The following is an 18920-nucleotide window of genomic DNA, read 5'->3' on the forward strand; positions in this document are numbered from 1 at the left end:
ATACTGCTGTGTCTTCAAGTTCAATAATTACTGCAGTGTATCTGTTAGTTTTAATCCAATCCAGTGAAATTTTATTTATGAAAGTCCCATGTCTCTCTTCATGTTTTAATTTATATCCGTGAGCATATACCCTATATTTACAGTAGTTGTTTTAATATCCCATCTACTAATTCCATCCTATTACTTCTGGGATGATCTACTGAATTTATCTGCTGTATGTGAGTCACATTTTCTTATTATTGTATCCAGGAACTTTTGATTGGTCACAAAACGCTGGGAAATTTTATGTTGCTTAGTTCTACATTTTGTAATATTCCTACAGAGATAGATCTATTTTGAAAGTCAATGAAATAATCATGAATTGATTTGATGTATTCAAGTCTTGTTTTAAAACTCTTTAAGGGAGCAGCCAGACTATCCTTTGTTCCAAAGTGATTTAGCTTCACTGTTGGCACATAGCTCTTCTAGAATTTCTTGCAAGAGCCTCATGTCTTCATCATGACCTGCACTCTGGCTAGCAGGAACTTGAACAGTTCTTGGCCTTGTATGAACTCTGGAAATTGTTCATCTGAGAACTCCCTGATCACAGTTATGTCCTTGCAAATTGTTTTGTCTAGGTATTAGTCTACATGTGTAAAGAATGTTCTCTCGCCAAAGACTAGTGCAATCCCTATTCAGGTTGCTGAAAATCATCCTTTTTGGAACTCTGCCCTGACAATTTTAGTTCTTTTGGTTCCTTGGCTCCAAACTCGTGCATTTTCAGATCAACAAGGCTGCCTTGTTCTGTCTGGGCTGATCCTCATTCTGTGCTGTAGTCTAGAAGTTACCTCCAACACACTCAAGGAGAAAATAACCCATATTTCTGGAGCTATTTCTCAGCACAATTCCCTCCTTCTTCCAAACACCCTTTCCTCCTCAAACTCATCCTCCTCAGCTCCAAGAGACTTTTCTTGCTGTTCTTAGGATCATTCATTCTGCAACATAGTCCAGAAAATTCCCTCACTCATAGTCTGCTCAATAGTAAAATGAGTCACATCTAGTCACAATTGCTCTATCAAGGGAACAACATAAACCTCATTTTCCCCCAAGAATTCTCAACTATAAAAGAGGTGGCCACAATATAGAGTACCTTCCCCACTTACCGGAATGTAAGCTTGGAAACTATGTCTGCCATTCACATGAATGCATTTCCAGTTCAGAGCACCACCACCACAACAACAAAACATAATCTTGCAATCCTGGGGATAGATGTTGGCATGACTAAGGGAAAGCAGAGCAGGATCAGGCAGTAAGGGAGGGAAAGAGAGCTCATGGCAAATATAGGAACTGCCAGAGCCCTTGCGGTTTCCAGACTGGCATTTGGGTCTCCTTTCCAATCTGAACCATCACTGTGATGCAGGCTTTCCATTTGAGCCTGGCTATTTTCATAATAAAAGACCTGGAAGCAAATGCTTCGAAAATGTTGGTATTGTGTAAAAGCAATCAATCATGTTTTCCACATTTTCCATGGTTCAAAAACAAAAATAAGCTTCAGAGATCTGCACACATAGCATGGTCTGACTTTGCTGTGCGACGAAGCATTTGTTGGGGTCCCCTGAAGGCTGTTGTGGGAAAGCATTGGCCCATGGATGAAATCATACCCTCCCCCATCTCACACAGTGTGACTTGTATCCCCCTGAGGAACATGACATCAGATGACACTAATTCCTACCCTCACTCTCTCAGCAGTTCAGGTGCTGTACCTGCCTGGATGAATCCAGTAGGCTACACAGACATAGGCTGACAGATAACTACAGTGTCAGAATATTGCAACCAAAATGAAAGCCAAAGACTCATCTAACACGCCAGTTAAACCAGTGAGATTCCAGTTGGAAAAGCTGAGTCACAGACCTAGGTTATAGGGCAGAACACACTTCTTTATAAGCAGGAACCTAATCGCATGTGACCATCACGGCTCCCTTCAAGATCGTTCAGCTGTCTTTCTTTCCTGCCATGTTTATCTCCAGCTCCTGACTTTATCGCTATACACCGCTTCATGCTGTAGGGCCCACATTTGTAGCCCTCCTCCCAACGATCGGCACCCCGCTTGCCTCTAACTCCCACAAACAACTGCAACAAACAGTCCTGCACAACCTGTGTGACAGTTTCTTTGGGGAATATATTCTAGAAGGAAACGGCAGAGTCACAGGACATACATGTACTTAATTTTGCAAAACAGTACCATGTTCCTCAGGAAACACTAGCTGAACAGGCTTCTCAAATTTTGTCCTGTGCACAGGGTGGATGGAGAATTCTTGCTTGTGGAGATCAAATCTGTGCATGCAAGCTATTCATAGCAGCACCTTTAGTCCCTCTAAAACAGAGGACTAGCACTTCCTCCTCCTCCTCAGTTTTAACAATTGCAAATGTTCCCAGACACTGATCAATACCACTCCTTGTGAGGAAGCAAAATCCCCCCAGTCAAGATTTAGTTTTATCCTATTTTTGACAACATTTAGCATCATTTAGCTCTCTGATATTTTTCTCTGGCACTTGTTCATATTTTCAACAGTCGTAGATTACTTCTGTCAATTTCTTTTTGGGGTTGCTGACTTTTTTATTTATTTATTTACAAGAATACTCAAGTTCTTGACCTTTGCCCTTGAGTCGAAGAGCTCATTAGCTCTAGTCAGTGTATGCCATCAGCTTTAGCATGGCCTACATTTTCAAGGTTTATAAACAGGCTCTCTTTGCCCCGGAGCACAAGCGATGACAGAGAAAACGGCATCTGTAAGGAGACAGGCCACCCAGTCTGCAGGGTTTTATGCCAACTCCAGCTAACAAATATCCTACTCTTAATGCTGGTCTCTTATCCTGGATTTCTTCCTTGTTTTCTGCTTGCATCTGAATCGTTGATTTTCTCTCAGGAAAACTGCTCAGCATCAAAGCACAAGAGCCTGGGATGAGATCAGTGAAATTCTTGGTGGAACCCATGAATCTCCCCTCCCCCAACACAGAGCCTTATTGTACTACAGGTCCAACATTTTTCCTCCCTGGCCACAAACAGCTGCATATACCAGGTGGATTCAGTCTCTCTGTTGATGGCTCTCTCTCACTTAGAAGCACTTTGTGTTTGAGGTGCTAATACTACACTGTGGATTACCACCAAATCCTCCTTTGTTAACATACAGATTCAATCATCCGACACGTGACACCTACAAACATCATTGTAAACACTTTAGACCTGTAAGTTAACAAGAAGTCGTCTTAACTATGGTGGCTTATTTACCAGCTGCCCATTAATGAATGAACCAGGACTGAAAGCAAAGTATGATTTTCCTTCCAGCAAAATGGCTAACTAAATACAACCAGCTTTCACCAGACCCAAAGTGACAGCTTTCATGGGGACAGCACTTGCTTCGCAGAGGTGCAGCCACCCAACATGATTAGTTGTCTTTGGAAAGCCTTGTCGTAGCTTCCACTTCACCTGAGAACTGGACACAGCCGGCCCATCTGCTTGGGAAGTGCATGCATTGGCCATCACCTCCCACCAGCCTGTGAAGATGACTGGATCAAGCCTACACATGGGCTTCCTGAAGTAGGCGCAGCCTGGCATTAATCAGCATGTAGCCTTTTCCCAGCGTGCCCAACTGCAATAATCTTTTAGGCCTCTTGACTCCAGCAGGGGCCACAGACAGACAACAGCTAGCATTTTTCAAATGGCTTTATTAAAGGCTATTAGTATAAAATATGAACAAGTTACAAGTTGTCAGTAAGAATTTATCATTTTTCTGAAAATGTGTATCAAAGAAAGGGAGGCCACCGAATGTCCACATGTGGCGAGAGGCTCCTGCTCCTTACCACAGGGAGGGCTCCCCAAGGCCAGGGGGCCTGGGAAGCAACTCCCAGGTGAGGCTGAGCCTGGCTTCTCTGCCTTCCTGGGGGAGCTTTTATAAAACAATCGTACAGAGCAGAACAGTGAGTCCTTGAACTGAGCCCCGGGTGTGGAGAGTCAGGGTGGATGAGGAGCCCAAATTGCACACAGGCAGCTGCTGAAAAGTATGCATTTAAAAAAACCATACAAACTCCTGGCATCCAAGAGTCCAGCATGGGACTGGAGGCTAAGGGGGATGGGGGGGGGAAGGGGGGAGATGTGGGAATCGCAGGGATGACACTCCTTATGCAGGACAAACCCACCTTGGCAGCAGCATTGCCTTGGGGGGTCAGGAGAGTCTACCAGGCTGGACGGGCTGGGCTGGACTGGACGCCAGTCCTCAAAGAATTCCTTCCTTCTGGAAGCACAGCAAGACCACATGACTGGAGGACTCCCCCAAGACCTTCTGCTTTGGCTTTTAACGCGTATTTCATCTCTGGAGAAATGTTATTAGGAGAATTAACCAAATACCATGTTGGGGCGGAATCTCAGATGGTGATCCGTAAAGCTGCAGCTTTCCACAGTCCCTCACCCTTCAACTTGAGGAAAACTTGAAGGGAATGCTGGGCTTTACAAGCCAATGGGCATGAAGCAAAATGGCCTCCCAAGAAGACAGATCACCCCAATTAGTTATTTCCAGATCTTTCTTCCCTACTATACCAGTACAGATGAACACCGACTCACATGCACCTGCTACACTAATTCTGACACAGCCTGCAATCAGGGAGGTACCAAGTAGAGGCAGGTGCCTCCACTCTGAGGCTCTGTGCCCTGGGAGAGCTGGTATCCTGCTAAGGCAGTCCAGCTGGGATCTCTCAGCCCCTTCCCCTCACATCCCCCGCGCCCCCTCCGGAAGGCTTTTCCCCTGGCATGCATCAACTTAAACAGTACAGAAAGCACCTCACTGAAGGAGGTAGGGAAATTGCAAGACTTCAGGGACCAGAGCATGCCTGGGAACATAGAGCAATTGGCAGAAACCAAATTCCATGTTGGCTTAGCCGTAATTTGGCAGGAATTTCCCAGGAATCAGGGTAGAGTTGCCATGTGTATTACCTTTGAGCTATATAAAATATTCTGGAAATTATTTCAAAAGGTGTTATGAAATAGGCATTTAAAAAAAGAGAGAGAGAGAGAGACACTTTGGTGTTGAGACCAAGTGCTCACCGGCATGGCTGACTGGGATAAAGGATTAAGGCTTCAGGTGAGGCAGACACAGTGATGGCAAATGTGTAGACCACATAGGACGAGGTTTGTGGTTCTGCTTGGGCACCTGCTGCAACTCAGGGACCACAGGGATCCAGGGCACCAGGCAAGGGCAGCAGCTACTCTAGGTGACAGCCATATTTCTCCAGCAGGCCAGTAGCAAGAGCAACTGCTTCCCTCAAGGACAGCCCGTCAGGGGAACCCGGCTGCAGTGAAGAGCTCCAAGGACTGCTGCTGGGGTATCCAGAAAATCCATTCTTCCACTTCCTTCCCAGTCAAGGTTGGGGAGGGTCCATGATGATATAACCTGGTCAGTCCTGGGGATGAATGACATTCACTGCCTGCTCCCTCTCCATCTGACACTGGGAGGTTCTCATGTGACTGTTTGGAACAGCCCTGCCCTCCAACAAGGCCCTGACAACTCAGGCATCCAATACAGGGAACCATCAACAGGTCACCTTAGCAATGAGAGCTTCCAAATCGGCCAAATAAGACCAAGAAAATGTGCCACTAAGTCTAGATACTAGAAAAGTTAAGAACAAAACTTCAAAACATGCAACTCTTCTCTGAACAAGGACCAAGACATTGAGTTCAGCATCAGGACAGCTTAAAGACAGCAGTCACCTGCCCAGTCTCACTCCCAAAACTACATGAGGGGAAGCATGGCACAAGACGTGAGGAGCGTAGCTTCAGTGGCAGTGGCCCCGGACAGCTCTGAGGACTGGGTGAAAGCCAACATCAGTGTGACCGAAGCCATTGTTGTCACCATCCCAAGGAACCCCATCCCAGAAGGGGTGGGCATGGGAGGAGAGACGAATAGAGGAGGAGGTGGAGATCACTTGTGCAATCCCAGTTACACGGTCACACGTCTGAGAAGATTCTCCCCCGTGGAGACTGAATTGCATTCTTGACCATTTTTTAAAAATTCCAAATGTAAAATTTCTGTTATTAAATCATTGAAAATAGCACATATATCTGGCTTCACCAAAAACAAAAATTTAAGAAGGGAAAAAAAAATCTGGCAATGTTGCCCACTTTCCAATAATTAAGGAAAAAGTGTAGAGAAGCTGAGAGAAAGCACGCAGAGAAATGCTGCCCCGGCCCTCCTCCACCATCACGCCGCTTTGGAAAATGTTTTGGGGTGCTTGGCTGCATTTTTTGGTTGACCACAGTTTACCAATTGTCCAGAAAATCAAATCCCGTCTTCAAGATGACATTGCTGGAGCTGACCTGTAGAAGGGACAGAAGGAAGGCATGAGTAGGTTGCTTTTTTTTTTTTTTCCAGTGATGCATAATCTAAAAACAGCATCTCATTTAAAATGACCCAAATGAAAGACTCTGCTTCTGCCTTGCAGTCTCCCTGACCTCAATTTACCTTAGCACTTGGAACTAGAAAATCAAATAAAATCCCACAGAAGTGACCCTGCCGGCTGCCACCACAAACCCTCTGGACCCTAGGCATGAGTGTGAGCTGCTCACAGACCCAGTTACAGAGAAAAGAATACCACATCTTATGTTTCTATACCTTCTACTGTGCAATGACAGACCAGCTTCAGTGTGTTCATCATCAAATAAGAAAAAAACGTAAAGACATTCTCTCTAATGTGAGAGCAAACATGAACAAGAGAGACACAACAACACAAAACAGAAAAACCTGCAGAGTTGAGGGAGTGGCCATGTGAAAGGTGACGGCGCGGGGAGAGGCAGCCGTGCAACAGACCATGTGACTTACCCACAAAGCTTTGCTGCAAAGACAGACCAGTGCAGAGTGAAGCAAAACATGGGAAACAGGAGCCAAGGTTTCCTTGCAATTGCTTAGCTGTATTTGTATTTCACTCTGCCCTCGACTCTTGGATGTCTGTTCCTCCAAGTGCCTCTCGGGTGCTGTCTCCTGCTGCTCGCTCTCCCACCCAACCTTTTTCTAGTTCTCTTCAGAGCTGAGACTGAATAACACCCCTTTTATGTAAATACATCCTTCAGAGGAAGGCCCAGGTGCAGAGTCCTGGGGAAAGAACACCAGCAGAGACGAGGAGAGAGTAACCTGTCTGTGGGAAGGAGCAGATAGCAGGAAGATAAAGGACACACAGCGATGAGATGGGCAGGGTATCAGAGGCAGGGAGCAGGTAGGGCTGAGTGGGCTGGCTTCACAAGTGGGTCACCACAGAGGAAGGCTGGACCGCTGATGTGGAGCAGGCATAAGATAGAAGGTGCCAGAATCTCTAGGCCTCTCTACACAGGAGGACAACAGGGTGCAGTCATCTGCAAAGGGAGGCATGAAGACACGAGGCACCACCTCCAGGAGACACCCAGAGTCATAGTAAGAAAATAACAAGCCAACTGGTTATCAAATGGGCAGAAGCTGGCATTGGGCACAGAGGCTGAGATGCTGCTGGAATGCCTGCATCCCATCCTGGGGATGTCTGGGTTTGACCCCTTGCTCCGCTTCTGCTCAGCTTCCTTGCTCATGCGCACCCTGGAGGGCAGCAGGTGAGAAGTGCAAGCAGTGGGATCCCTGCCACCCATAAGGGAGACACAGACAGAGCTCCCAGCCCCGGCTTTGGCTCTGTCCCCCGCTGCTGCGGCAGTGAGCCAAAGCCCAGGAGATCACCCTCTATCTCTGTGCCTTTCAAATTAAAAAAAAAAAAAAAAAGATAAAAAACAGGCAAGGGAATTCAACAGATATTTCTCCAAAGAGATTATACAGATGACAGACAAGTATATTAAAAGATGCTCAGTGTCACTACTGATCAGGGAAATACCAATAAAATCACAGGGAAATACCACCTCATAGCTATTAGGATGGTTACTATCAACAAAACAGGAAATAACAGACACTGGTGCGGGCTGTAAGAAAGTGCAACCCTTGTGCATTGTTGGTGCAAATGCAGCATGTTGTAGCCACTGTGGACGACAAGATGGGAAAGCCTCAAAAATGTCAAAACCAGGGCCTGCGCTACGATGTAGCACGTTCAGCTACCACCTGCAATGCCAGCAGCCCATGTGGGAATTGATTTGAGTCCCAGCTGTTTTACTTTAGATTCAGTTCCCTGCTAACTCTGCCTCTCAAATAAATAAAATAAATCTTTTTAAAGAATGTCAACACCTGGGGCCCAACACAATAGCCTAGTGGCTAAAGTCCTTACCTTGCCCAAGCCAGGATCCCACATGGGTGCCGGTTCATGTCCCAGAGGCCCCGCTTCCCATCCAGCTCCCTGTTTGTGGCCTGGAGAAGCAGTAGAGTATTGCCCAAAGCCCTGGGACCCTGTACCCTCATTGGAGACCTTGAAGAAGCTCCTGGCTTCAGATCAGCGCAGCTACAGCCATTGTGGCCCTTGGAGAGTGAGCCAGAGGATGGAAGATCTTTCTCTCTGTCTCTCCTCTCTGTAAATCTGACTTTCCAATGAAAATAAATCAATCTTTTTTAAAAATAAATAAAATATGTCAACACAGGGGGTCCAGCACAGTAGCCTAATGGCTAAAGTCCTCGCCTTGCATGTGCTGGGATTTTATATGGACACCGGTTCATATCCCAGCTGCTTAAAAGAAAATTCTGACACCTGCTACTACATGGATGACCCTTGAAGACACCAGGCCAAGTGAAACACACTAGTCACATAAGGACTGATGTGCTGACCACACTTTCCTGGGGTACCTACTGTCATCGGATTCACACACAGAAAGCAGAGGTGGGGCAAGGATGAGCAATGGGAAGCTCGTGTTTCATGGGTTCAGAGCTTCAGTTTTGTAAGATGAAAGTTCTATAGACAGCTGGTGGTGCTGCCTGCACAGCACTGAGTGAACGTAACGATGTCCATTTAATTCACAGATGATTAAGACAGTAAATGGCATGCTATCTGTATTTTACCAAAGCAAAAAAAAATTGTTCTAATGTTAAAAAAGAGGGTGGGGGGACCACAGGACAGCTGAGCAGGCCCCAGGGCCAATGGATGCTGGATGACAGTGACACAGAAGAAACCACATCCAGGCTTGCCCATCCAGGTGGCAGGAGCCCAGCAAGGTGCACACTAAGGAAGGAGATCCAGGGCCTGCACCAGTGCCCCATCCACCTTGTTGCTCCCATTTGCTCAACATCCAGACTCAACCCTACGGAGGGGCCGCTGTCTGCACGGTCGGCTCCTGATGAGAAGGCCCTGGTCACAGAGCAGCTCCTCCGGCACTCGCTCAGCCTGCAGGCTGCACAAGCACCAATTAGACAACTGGAGGAAGACAGCCCTCTCATCACCGCCTGACCCAGGGACCGTCCTGACCTCACCCCAGCTGTGCAGGACTCAGCAAGCCTCCGAATATTCCAGAGAGGCTCTCAGGCGCTGACACTGTCCCAGCCACACAGTGCTTCCCCAGAAAGGAGGAGCCTGGCCGACACCCTCCCCCGATGCATGAACAGTTACATGTATTATTTTGTATTATTGTATTATTTTGTCTCCATTAAAACAATGCCTAAATAGCAACCTCTTTCTCATTTTTGTGTAATGTCAGTACCATTTAAAGTCATAAGCAAATACTTTATCCTTTCTTTGCTGACTCAATTTCTTAAGCAACGCAGACTGATGGAGACAGTGGTCACTGTGGCCACCAAGAAACAGGAAGACACTTGAAAGTGCCCTGGTTGACAGTTCCCTCACACCTTCTCCGGGTCCCACTCACCTTGCCTGGTGAGGCTGCTGTGTCTTCCTTGTTGTATCCCTGTACATCTAAGCTCAGCCTGCCTGAAAGCAAGCTGTACCCAACACATCCCCACCCCGCCCCCTTCCACTCCATCACACCCTAGTGATGTCTGTGGGTACCTGTCTTCTTCACCAGGCTGCACAGGCACCCCAACCTTCCAGATTAAGAATGGAGAATGATTGCTCTGCCAGGTGCCATTTGAAATATTTATAACCTCATTCACAGGCCACACAAAATTGTTAACAGGAAAAGGAGCCAGCTTGTGGATGTATGGTTCCCAGTTCTCTTCTGTAGCTGCCTTGGCAGGGCCTAGACCAAATGAGCTCTTGGGCCTTATACATGGACAGATGTCCCCAGCTTGGGATGGGGGACCCACCTTGCGAGCTCGCCTGTGCTCTCCTCCCCCATGATATTTGCATCTACAGCAGAGCCACAAACAACCCTGTCCCCTGACACCAAGAATCTCTTCTCCCAGCTATAAGAAGTAGGGCACCTGTAGAGAAGCCTTGCACAGGGCCCCTTGATGGAAGCAGCCCTAGTGCGGCCCACCCACCTGTGCAGGCTTGGGTTCCAAGAACAAGGCATCCTCCAAGTCATCGAGCCTGGCCGTGGTTGGAGAGGGCAGCTTCCGGTCAGCCTCTGAAGGCTTGCCCTCGGGCAACGTGCCGGCAGAGGGAGCCTGGGCTGGCAGGGGTCTCTCCGACTCAGCGAGGGGAAGCACACGCTGCTCCTGGCGGACAGTGCTGGGCCTCTCTGCTTTGGCCTCCCTGTCCTTCTGGCTGGGCTCCTGCCGGTAACTGACGGGCAAGACCTTCTCTCCTTTTTCCATGGACTTGATCTGGCTGGGGGTCAGCGACTGAAACTCAGCCTCTGGCCCCTCGCCCCGGGACCGCTCAGCGTTGATCTTCCAGAAGGACGCCTCTTCCTCCTTGCGGCCAGGACCCAGAGCATCCAGGCTGGAAGACCTGCTGCCCTGGGAAGCCTTGAAGGCCTGAGAGCCCTGGGAGGCTTTGCACAGTGACCTCGTTTCACTGGTGGCCGTGCTGGTGCCGGGCTCCTGGATGTTCAAGGAGGAGATGCTGAACTCCATCTGACTCTGCAGCAGGATGGGATGGGGGAAGGAGAGAAAGAGAAAGCAGCCCTTAGATTCTGGCAGAAACAGGTGCACCTGCTCTGGCAGATGTACACATGTGCTCTGGAATGCCACAGAGCCATCTAGCTGCCTCCGAGTGGCAAATGGCAAACTTAGCACATCTCTGCAACGTGTGGCATCAGCAGCTTAGATGCCAATGCCCTAGGGGTGAGGGCTCTTAGCTTGGCAAGTGGCACACCCAACTGTGTCCACCAATGTTGTTATGGATCCCTCCTAGGGGTTCCAACAGGTGACACCCAACAGGTGACACCCCTCATTGGGAACAGGATAAGGTGAGATTCACAGTGCCATAGCAGAGCAGATGAGGAAGGGTCCAGTGCCTGGCACAGCCCTCAACCCGCTAGTGCCCTGCAGATGATCCTGTTGAGCCAGTCTAGCAAACAAATCCTTACCTAGAAACTAAACCACCTCTTGAGGCAACAATACACATAACAGCCTTGTCTTCTGAGTTCGACAGAGCGAGCAGCACATTCTCAAAATCATTTCTGTCATCAATCCTGAGAATGACTTCTTCCCCATCAATTCTACTCCCTCAACCCAAAGCCCCTGGTTAATTTCAATATTAAATAAAGCCACAAAACCACACTATAGGGGTCAGTGTTGTGTGTACAGCGAATGAAGCTGCCATCTGCAATAATGATGTCTCCTCTTCTAACTCAGCTCCCTGCTAACGTACAATAGAAAATTACTCAAGTGCTTAAGTCCCAGCAGCCATGTGGGAGACCTGGAAGAAGCTCCTGAATTCTGCCTTCAGCTTGGTTTAGCTCCAGCTGTTGTAGTCATTTGGGGAGGGAATCAACAGAAGGAAGATCTCTCTAACTTTCAAAGAATAACAATAATAATTTAAAAACCTACATTATAGAAAATTTGAGAAGCAGTGGCAAGAATCAAATATGTCCCTTCCCTCTTCCCAATAGCACTGGCATTAAGGAAGCTTTTGTGTAACCTTTATCACACAGGTATTTTACAAGATTGTAGTCCTATTTTAGGTACATAATCCAGTGTTCTGCTTTCTCATTTAATCAGCCCCATCATCATGTTGCCACATGGACTTCGTGCCCATTATTTTCACTCTTTCAATGAGTAGCTGACCCATCACCCACTCGCTATCATAATCCACACTGTTATGGTTGAGGTTGTCATGAACATCTCCCCCACTGGATTAACATCTTCATAGATGTCTGCAAATGCAGTGTTAAACAACAAGAGGTTTGAACCATCCTCTAATGTTTTTGAATATACACTCATAAATCTATTTTGTGGAGGCTAAATCCATTTTACATGCCACCTGCTCCATACATGAGAGAAGCATTCACAATCACCAAGTATAAACAGTTAAAGCAATCTGTGTTATCTAATACATGAGACACAAACATTTATTACTTTAATACACATTTCTTCACTTAATAAATGGTCCATTCAATTCTTTAGGTTTTTTAATAAACAAACGGCATTCTCCCAGGACTCTCACCAATGAATGGGGCCATGTTGTTTAGAGTAAGGATAAGAATGTCGCTTTTCCTATAAATACTATAGGTCCTGTGCACAGTGTCCTCTGAGACTTTTCCTCCAAGCCTAGCTTCTCATGGCCCTCCAGGCCCAGAGGAAGTCGAGGCCACGAGGAACTCAAAAAGCACAAACGCAGGCTGCCTTGAAGCTGAGCATCATCGGAGACAAAATCCAAGACATGAACATCAAAGCTCTACTTGTGCCAGCTGCTGTGATGAAGAACAAGTGCAGACGACTGAGGGCGCCTGGTGCCTTGAGCCTGTGGTTATTTTTACTCTTTTCATTCTACAAATGAGAACAGGGAGGGCTGGAAAGACGAAGTACACAGCCCTAGGTCACTCACCAGTCCATTACGGGATTGCACAGCTGGGATCTCAACTCAGATCAAATGATTAGAAGTTATCTCAGAGCATCACTGCAGCAGGAGGCCCACACACCAGTACCAGGCACAATACCCATGGGAACAGTTGGGGAGGGGCTTGCACACAGCACAGCTAAAAGATAGGTTTATTCTTACGTAAAAACTGTTTTTTGCAATTCATGCATAACTTTACCTAATATGTGTTTTCTGCAAACTTTATTCACGATCGAATCTGATGCTTCAAAGACTATCAGAGGGAAGCCTTCTGAATACTCTGCATACTTCCAAATCCCACAACAGAACACAGGAAGACTGTGGGCACAGAGATGACGGTTCCCTTAAACAAGCAAATCACTAAAGATAGTTTGGAAGCTTGCCTAGGACTCAGAGGACAGAGCTGCCTTTGATGTGGAAATTGTAGTGTAAGGCAGGCGCTCAATGCCATGTGCTTTGTCAAACCCCAGGCTTTTTTAGAATCAGCAGTTTCTTTCATGGGGGATCTTGGCTTAGAAGCCTCTGACTGCACATCCTGTCTACGTGGAAGGCAGTAAGAGATTGAACCAGGGATGCTGGGAAGGGAAGCCATTCCCAGGCTGCTCTGGGGGCCCTGGTAGAAAGGAGTCAAGCAAGTGAAACTACCAACAGAACTGCTTCCTGGGCCAGAGGTACCTGCTCAGCATGCAGGACAGTGCTGGCAGGCAGGGCTGGTTATCTGGCTTGGGGGGCCTCCAGGGTGAAGAGGGGAAATGCAAGAACTGAAAGAGGCTCAACTATATTTGCTTCTATGTATTGCTTCCTATCTTCTTCACTTTGCAAATGTCATGTTGCATGACCTGGACTTCCTGTCCTTCGGCTCACTGTGCCGGCTGCTGGGTCTCCACAGAGGGAAGGGCTATATCAACCAGGCTTTTACACAGACTGGAATGGGGTAAAGGAGAAGGGGAGAGAAAGCACTTCCTTTCCTGTCCAAATCTAACTCCACTCAGCTCTAAGAACTCCAGAATCATGACAAAAATGGGCTCCAGCAGGACCAAGCAGGAGTCAGGGATTGGGGCAACGCCCCATTCCTCCAGGATAGCAGCATCCCCTCTCCCCCAGCATTTCATCCTACCCAGGACATGTAGCACCAGGACAAAGCAAAAGAGGCCTCTGAACTCATCTTCAAAGCAGTGCAATCATGGGGGTCCTATGGAAGCAGCACCTTCCACGATAGCCCCTGGGATCAACCTAAAGAAAGTTCTAGCACTGTATGTCTTTAGGTGTCCACACTCTTGGCCACTCTGCCTCTCTCCTGCTTGGGGACTTGGCTGCCCACCCATGAGGCACTGTCCAGCTTCTCCCTAAATGCTGATCAAGATGCTCAAAGCTCTCCCACCTGCCAAGCCAAACCCACAGGCACCTGCTTGCCTCCACCTGCTCCTCTGCAAGACATGGCAGATCTCCCACCAGCCATCCCATTCTGCCCTGGACCAGCCCATCTGTCCCTAAACCCTGGCAGTTCTTCCTCCCCAGTCTGCCTCCGAGTCCACACGAGCACAACCATCTTTTCTTCACTGCTCTACCCTCACCTGCAGAGCCTCCTCCATCCCCAGACACACCTGTACAGAGCTGACTCACTCCAGAAGGGCTGCACCTGCCTGCCCCACCTCACAGCACTGCTCTCCTCCCCCCGCTCTGGGATGCCTCATGGCAATCTTTGACACCATGCCTGTCCCCACTCCAGACCTGGCTCTGAAGAGGACTGGCAGCTTGCACTCCTCCCTGGAGGACAGCCAGGCAGGGAAGTACCCCTCCACCTGGAATGTTGTGCTTCAGCCAACGCACCTGTCCCCTCCTCGGTCTTGTGTGGTCAGTGCCAGCCACCTTTCCCCAGGCTGCACACCTGGCTAGCTGCCCTGTCCCAGGGACTATACAGGCTTCAATTCAGGAAGTATTCCCTGCCAGTGGGTGGATTCCACAAGGTAGGAAAGCCTCTCCTGCTCACAGATCTAGCCCCTTCCTTGAATTTCTCTCACAACCACTGGAGCCACATACCCTCTGAGGCACCATCGAAAGTGAGGAGGGCAGAGCCCCTGACCATTCCAGAACCATGAGGTCCTGTGGGAATCCACATGATAGGACAATAGCACAGTCCCCCAAAACTGTAGGAACACTGCTGCTCAGACCTAAGGCCCTGGTACCAGGTATCCAGGTCAGCTCTGCTGTTGCAAATCCATACATAGCCTGCAGGTCCTGGCAAGGAGGAATGGAAACCATGTCCATGCCCCAGGACAACAGGGTGAGACATGGGAGGAATTAGAGTCAGGGGAGTGGGTCCCCAGGAAAGCTGCAGGTGTCCCCTTACTTGCAAGGACAGACGTGGAATTATCCTGACCCCCAACCTTGCATGGCTCAGCAACACAAAGTAGCTTCAGTTTGCAGAGAGTTCACTGTATTCCAGGTACTGTGCTAGAGCCTTTAAACACATTTGCTCCTTTAATCTGCTTAACAGTCCAAAGAGGTAAGCAGGATTACTATCGCCATTTAATTAGAAAAGATAATGGCCCCGGCTGGCCAGCAGCTTCCTTGGGTTTCAGGCACTGGGTGGAAGGTGAAAGGAATGGAGTTGTGGGTGCAAATTTTCTTATTTCCAGCAAAAAGTCCATTTTCTCAGGTGTTGAAAAAAAGAGCTGGGCTCTTGGGGAAGAAGGCCATGTTGGCCCTCTGCCACCGCATGGAGCCATGCCAAGCTGGGTTGAGCATCAGGTGCTGCAGGTGACAAAGACCTGGAGTCCACTAGGTCAAGTCATCAGTACTGGCTCCAGGTAGTGAGGGGTAAGGGACAGGGGAGTAAATAAGGAAGTCCCCTCTCCCTCTATCAATGTCCCCGATGTGCAAAAGAGCCCAGGGAGGAGCTGCCTAGAGGACTGCATCCAGGCAAGCCAGACAGCAGGCACCCATGTGAGAAATCGGGGCTCAGCTGGCCATGTCCGTTCTAAAAACAGCGAAAGCACATCGGAGGCCGGTCTCTATTTTTACACCCTACTCATTGCAGTGGAATGTGTAATATTTCAGTAAGGGGGCATGCATGCCGCCAAGACTAACTGTTTGGCTTGGCAGCATCTGGCAGATCTAAATTGTTGAGACAAAGGCTACAGAAGCCTTGTCAGAAAATATTATAGTTGACTGGAGCAAATCCCAATAAATTCACTGACCGTGACACATCTGGGGAGAGGAGGAAGAAAGGAAAGGGCTAAACACTTTCAGAATCTCATGAGTGGCAGCACTGTAACCTGGCAGGCACAAGACAGCATGAGGAGGGCAGGTAGGACGATATCTGGTGGGCTGCCCTACCCTGAATCTGGGGCTGCTGCCATGGCTCAAGGGTAACACAATACATCCCTGTATGTTTGCTAAGCCAAATCCAACAGGGATTTAAAGGAATCGGGTAGTAGATATGCGCAAGCAAAATTCCCCTCTTGCAACCTTCATGGGAACCCTGCTGAGCCCCCAAAAGCAGGGAGTGATGATGCATTGTAGGTTTTTGTGCCTTCAAACTTAGAGACAAGAGAAGAGTGTCTGGTGTGGCACTTAAGTCACCATGTGTGATGCCAACATTCCAAATCAGAGTGCCTGGTTAAAGTTCTGGCGCCTCCATTTCTGATTCAGCTTCCTGCAAGCACACCCTGGGAGGCAGCAGATGATGGCTCAAGAGGTTGTGAGGGTCCTTACATTCCTAGGATTGAGTCCTGGGCTCCTGGCTTCTGCCTGGCCCAGTCCCAGCTGTTGTAGACATTTGGGGAGTGAACCAGCCAGTAAAAGACTGTGTGTGTGTGTATCTGCCTCTCAAATAAAATTAAAAAGGAAGTTTGAGGCGAACAGCAGTCTCTACCCTCAGGAAACACTGCCTACGCAACACTTCCGAAGATCAGCACGGGGGAAGGACAATTCTAGAAGCTATGACAAGGTTAGGAGAACAGCCTTGGGCTTAGGCTGGTTCACACCTTTCACTTTAGGCTTCAGTTTCCTCATCTGTAAAGCAGGCTGTTCTGAAGCTTATGCCAAAGGAGTCCAGCACAGATCCAAGCACACAGTGAGCCATTTGGCCACTGCTGTGTTGTGACAATTGCAAAGCAATGGGTTTGGTGCTGGGTTTGGAGGACAAGCAAGGCCTTCCCAGATGGAGGAAAGACCACAGCCCCCAAGGGAGGCTGGGCAGAACAGAGCACTTGGGAGGGCAGCGAGGGGCTGTAGGAGAGACAAGCTCAGATAGGGCTCAGAGGGCCCAGGCTAAGGGGATAGCATGGTAACCCACACAGAAGAGCTGGGAAAGGTCTAGAGCAGGGAGCCACAGGGCTTGGCTCCAAGAAGACAGTGAGGACACGGAGGGTGGGAGGGAGAGCAGTTGGAGAGGCAGAGATGGGGGCCAAAGTGAGCAGCAGCTGGGTACAGGAACTATACTGGGACAAGATGAGGTGTGTGGGGGACCATACTCACAGATCACCTGGGCCTGCCAGGAAGCGGGGCAGCTAAGCACAAAGCCGTGGTGTGGAAGCAGGGGGGCCCTCTGTGGCCAGCAGCATCCTAGCAGGCTGGCCCTCCTGTGCCCACGCGAACAGCTGACCTGGGCAGGTCACAGGAGGAATGAGCGCCACTCTCTTCACCTTGATCATTCTCTGGGTCCCTGAGCCTGGTGGCAGGGACAAGGACACCTGCCTGCCAGAAGTGAGAGGGCTCAGCTGGAACAGCACCCAGCAGAGAGAAGGTACTGGGGCTCGCAGACACCTAGGTCCCCTCTGAACGCTGGTGTGAGAAGGCTTCCTAACCCTGGGCAGGATTTCTGTTGCACTCAGAGATCCCCAACGAATCACACAGACTCTCAACGCAGCCTGTTTAATATTCAAAAAAAAAAAAAGGCAGCTGGACATCAAGGGAAGGACCAGAGGAAGTGGCAGGGAGAGAAGCAAGCCAGTGGCATGTGAGGGAGGGAAGCAGTGGCGGAGTTGAGGGTCCCAAGAGTTCACTGGCCAGGGCCAGGACATGACCTGCCTCAGTGGTCAGCCTCCCCCTTCTCTAACCCAGATGCCCAGGGAATGAAAAGAATCCTCCCCACACCCTGCCCCCTTGTCTGGAGCATTCCAAGTGCTGTGGTTTTTTCCTCTCGAAGCATCGGCAGCATGAGAGAGGAATGCACCATCAGGTCCCCATGGGCACCCTCCTCCACAGCCTGCCTGCCACTCTGATGGACAACTGGAAAAGTTGACAAGCGTGACCTCCCCTCGTCCTCCAGGACAGGCAGGCCTCCCTTCCCAGAATGCCTCCTGTGATGGTTATCAAGGGCCCAAGGTGGGGGAGGAGGAAGGAACAGGCTTTGTGGGTACAGAATGCCAGCAGAGAGTGCAGGATGAAGAGAGGGCAGGATTCAGTGGTGAGCTTGTCTTTATCTTTCTATAATGGCTACAAGTATCATTTGTCAACTTAAGAATAATTTTAAGAGTTCTGGAGATGGATAGTGGTAATGATTGTACAACAGGGTAAATAGAATTGCATACTTAAAAATGAAGATGGTGGGGGCCCAGTGCAGTAGCCTAGTGGATAAAGTCCTTGCATTGCATCCACTGGGATCCCATATGGGCACTGATTCATGTCCTGGCTGCTCCACTTCCCTTCCAGTCCCCTGTTTACGGCCTGGGAAAGCAATAGCCTTGGAACCCTGCACCCATGTACAAGACCCAGAAGAAGCTTCAGATCAGCTCAGCTCTGGCCATTGCAGTCACTTAGGGAGAGAACCAACAGATGGAAATCTTTCTCCCTGTCTCTCCATCTCTCTGCAAATATTCCTTTCCAATAAAAATAAATAAATCTTTGGGGGAAAAAAGTTATAAAAAAATGAAGATGATGGAGTTTATGCTTCAGGTGTTCTGATATAATTACAAAGGAGAGCAAAAAAGAAACAGGAAAGAAGCAGGGAGGGAGAGAGGAAGAAAGAACGAGTGGACGGTGGACTAAGACGGAAGGAAGTGCTCCAGGATTAACAATGAGATGAGATGACTAGAGCACCAGGGTATGGAATCTCGGTGCGACAACAGCCACAAGCGCTCTGCAACTCCTCTATT

At 48.7% G+C, this 18920-nt stretch overlaps 1 protein-coding gene across 1 annotated transcript in view; it reads right to left on the bottom strand.

Annotated features, from left to right (window-relative positions):
• Positions 1-1094: 1094 nt before the first annotated feature.
• Positions 1095-18920, bottom strand: part of CUNH1orf198 (chromosome unknown C1orf198 homolog) — a 34821-nt gene continuing 16995 nt past the window's right edge. The window contains exons 3-4 of the mRNA XM_040967931.1: positions 10356-10898; positions 1095-6346 (exon numbers count right to left, since the gene is read on the bottom strand). Coding sequence (XP_040823865.1) covers positions 6290-6346; positions 10356-10898 — 600 coding nt within the window. The 3' untranslated portion in view covers positions 1095-6289. The remainder of the gene's footprint in view (positions 6347-10355; positions 10899-18920) is intronic.

Source organism: Ochotona curzoniae, unplaced genomic scaffold, assembly GCF_017591425.1.
Source record: "Ochotona curzoniae isolate NIBS_2020 unplaced genomic scaffold, NIBS_Ocur_1.0 scaffold_4683, whole genome shotgun sequence".
NCBI lineage: Eukaryota > Metazoa > Chordata > Mammalia > Lagomorpha > Ochotonidae > Ochotona > Ochotona curzoniae.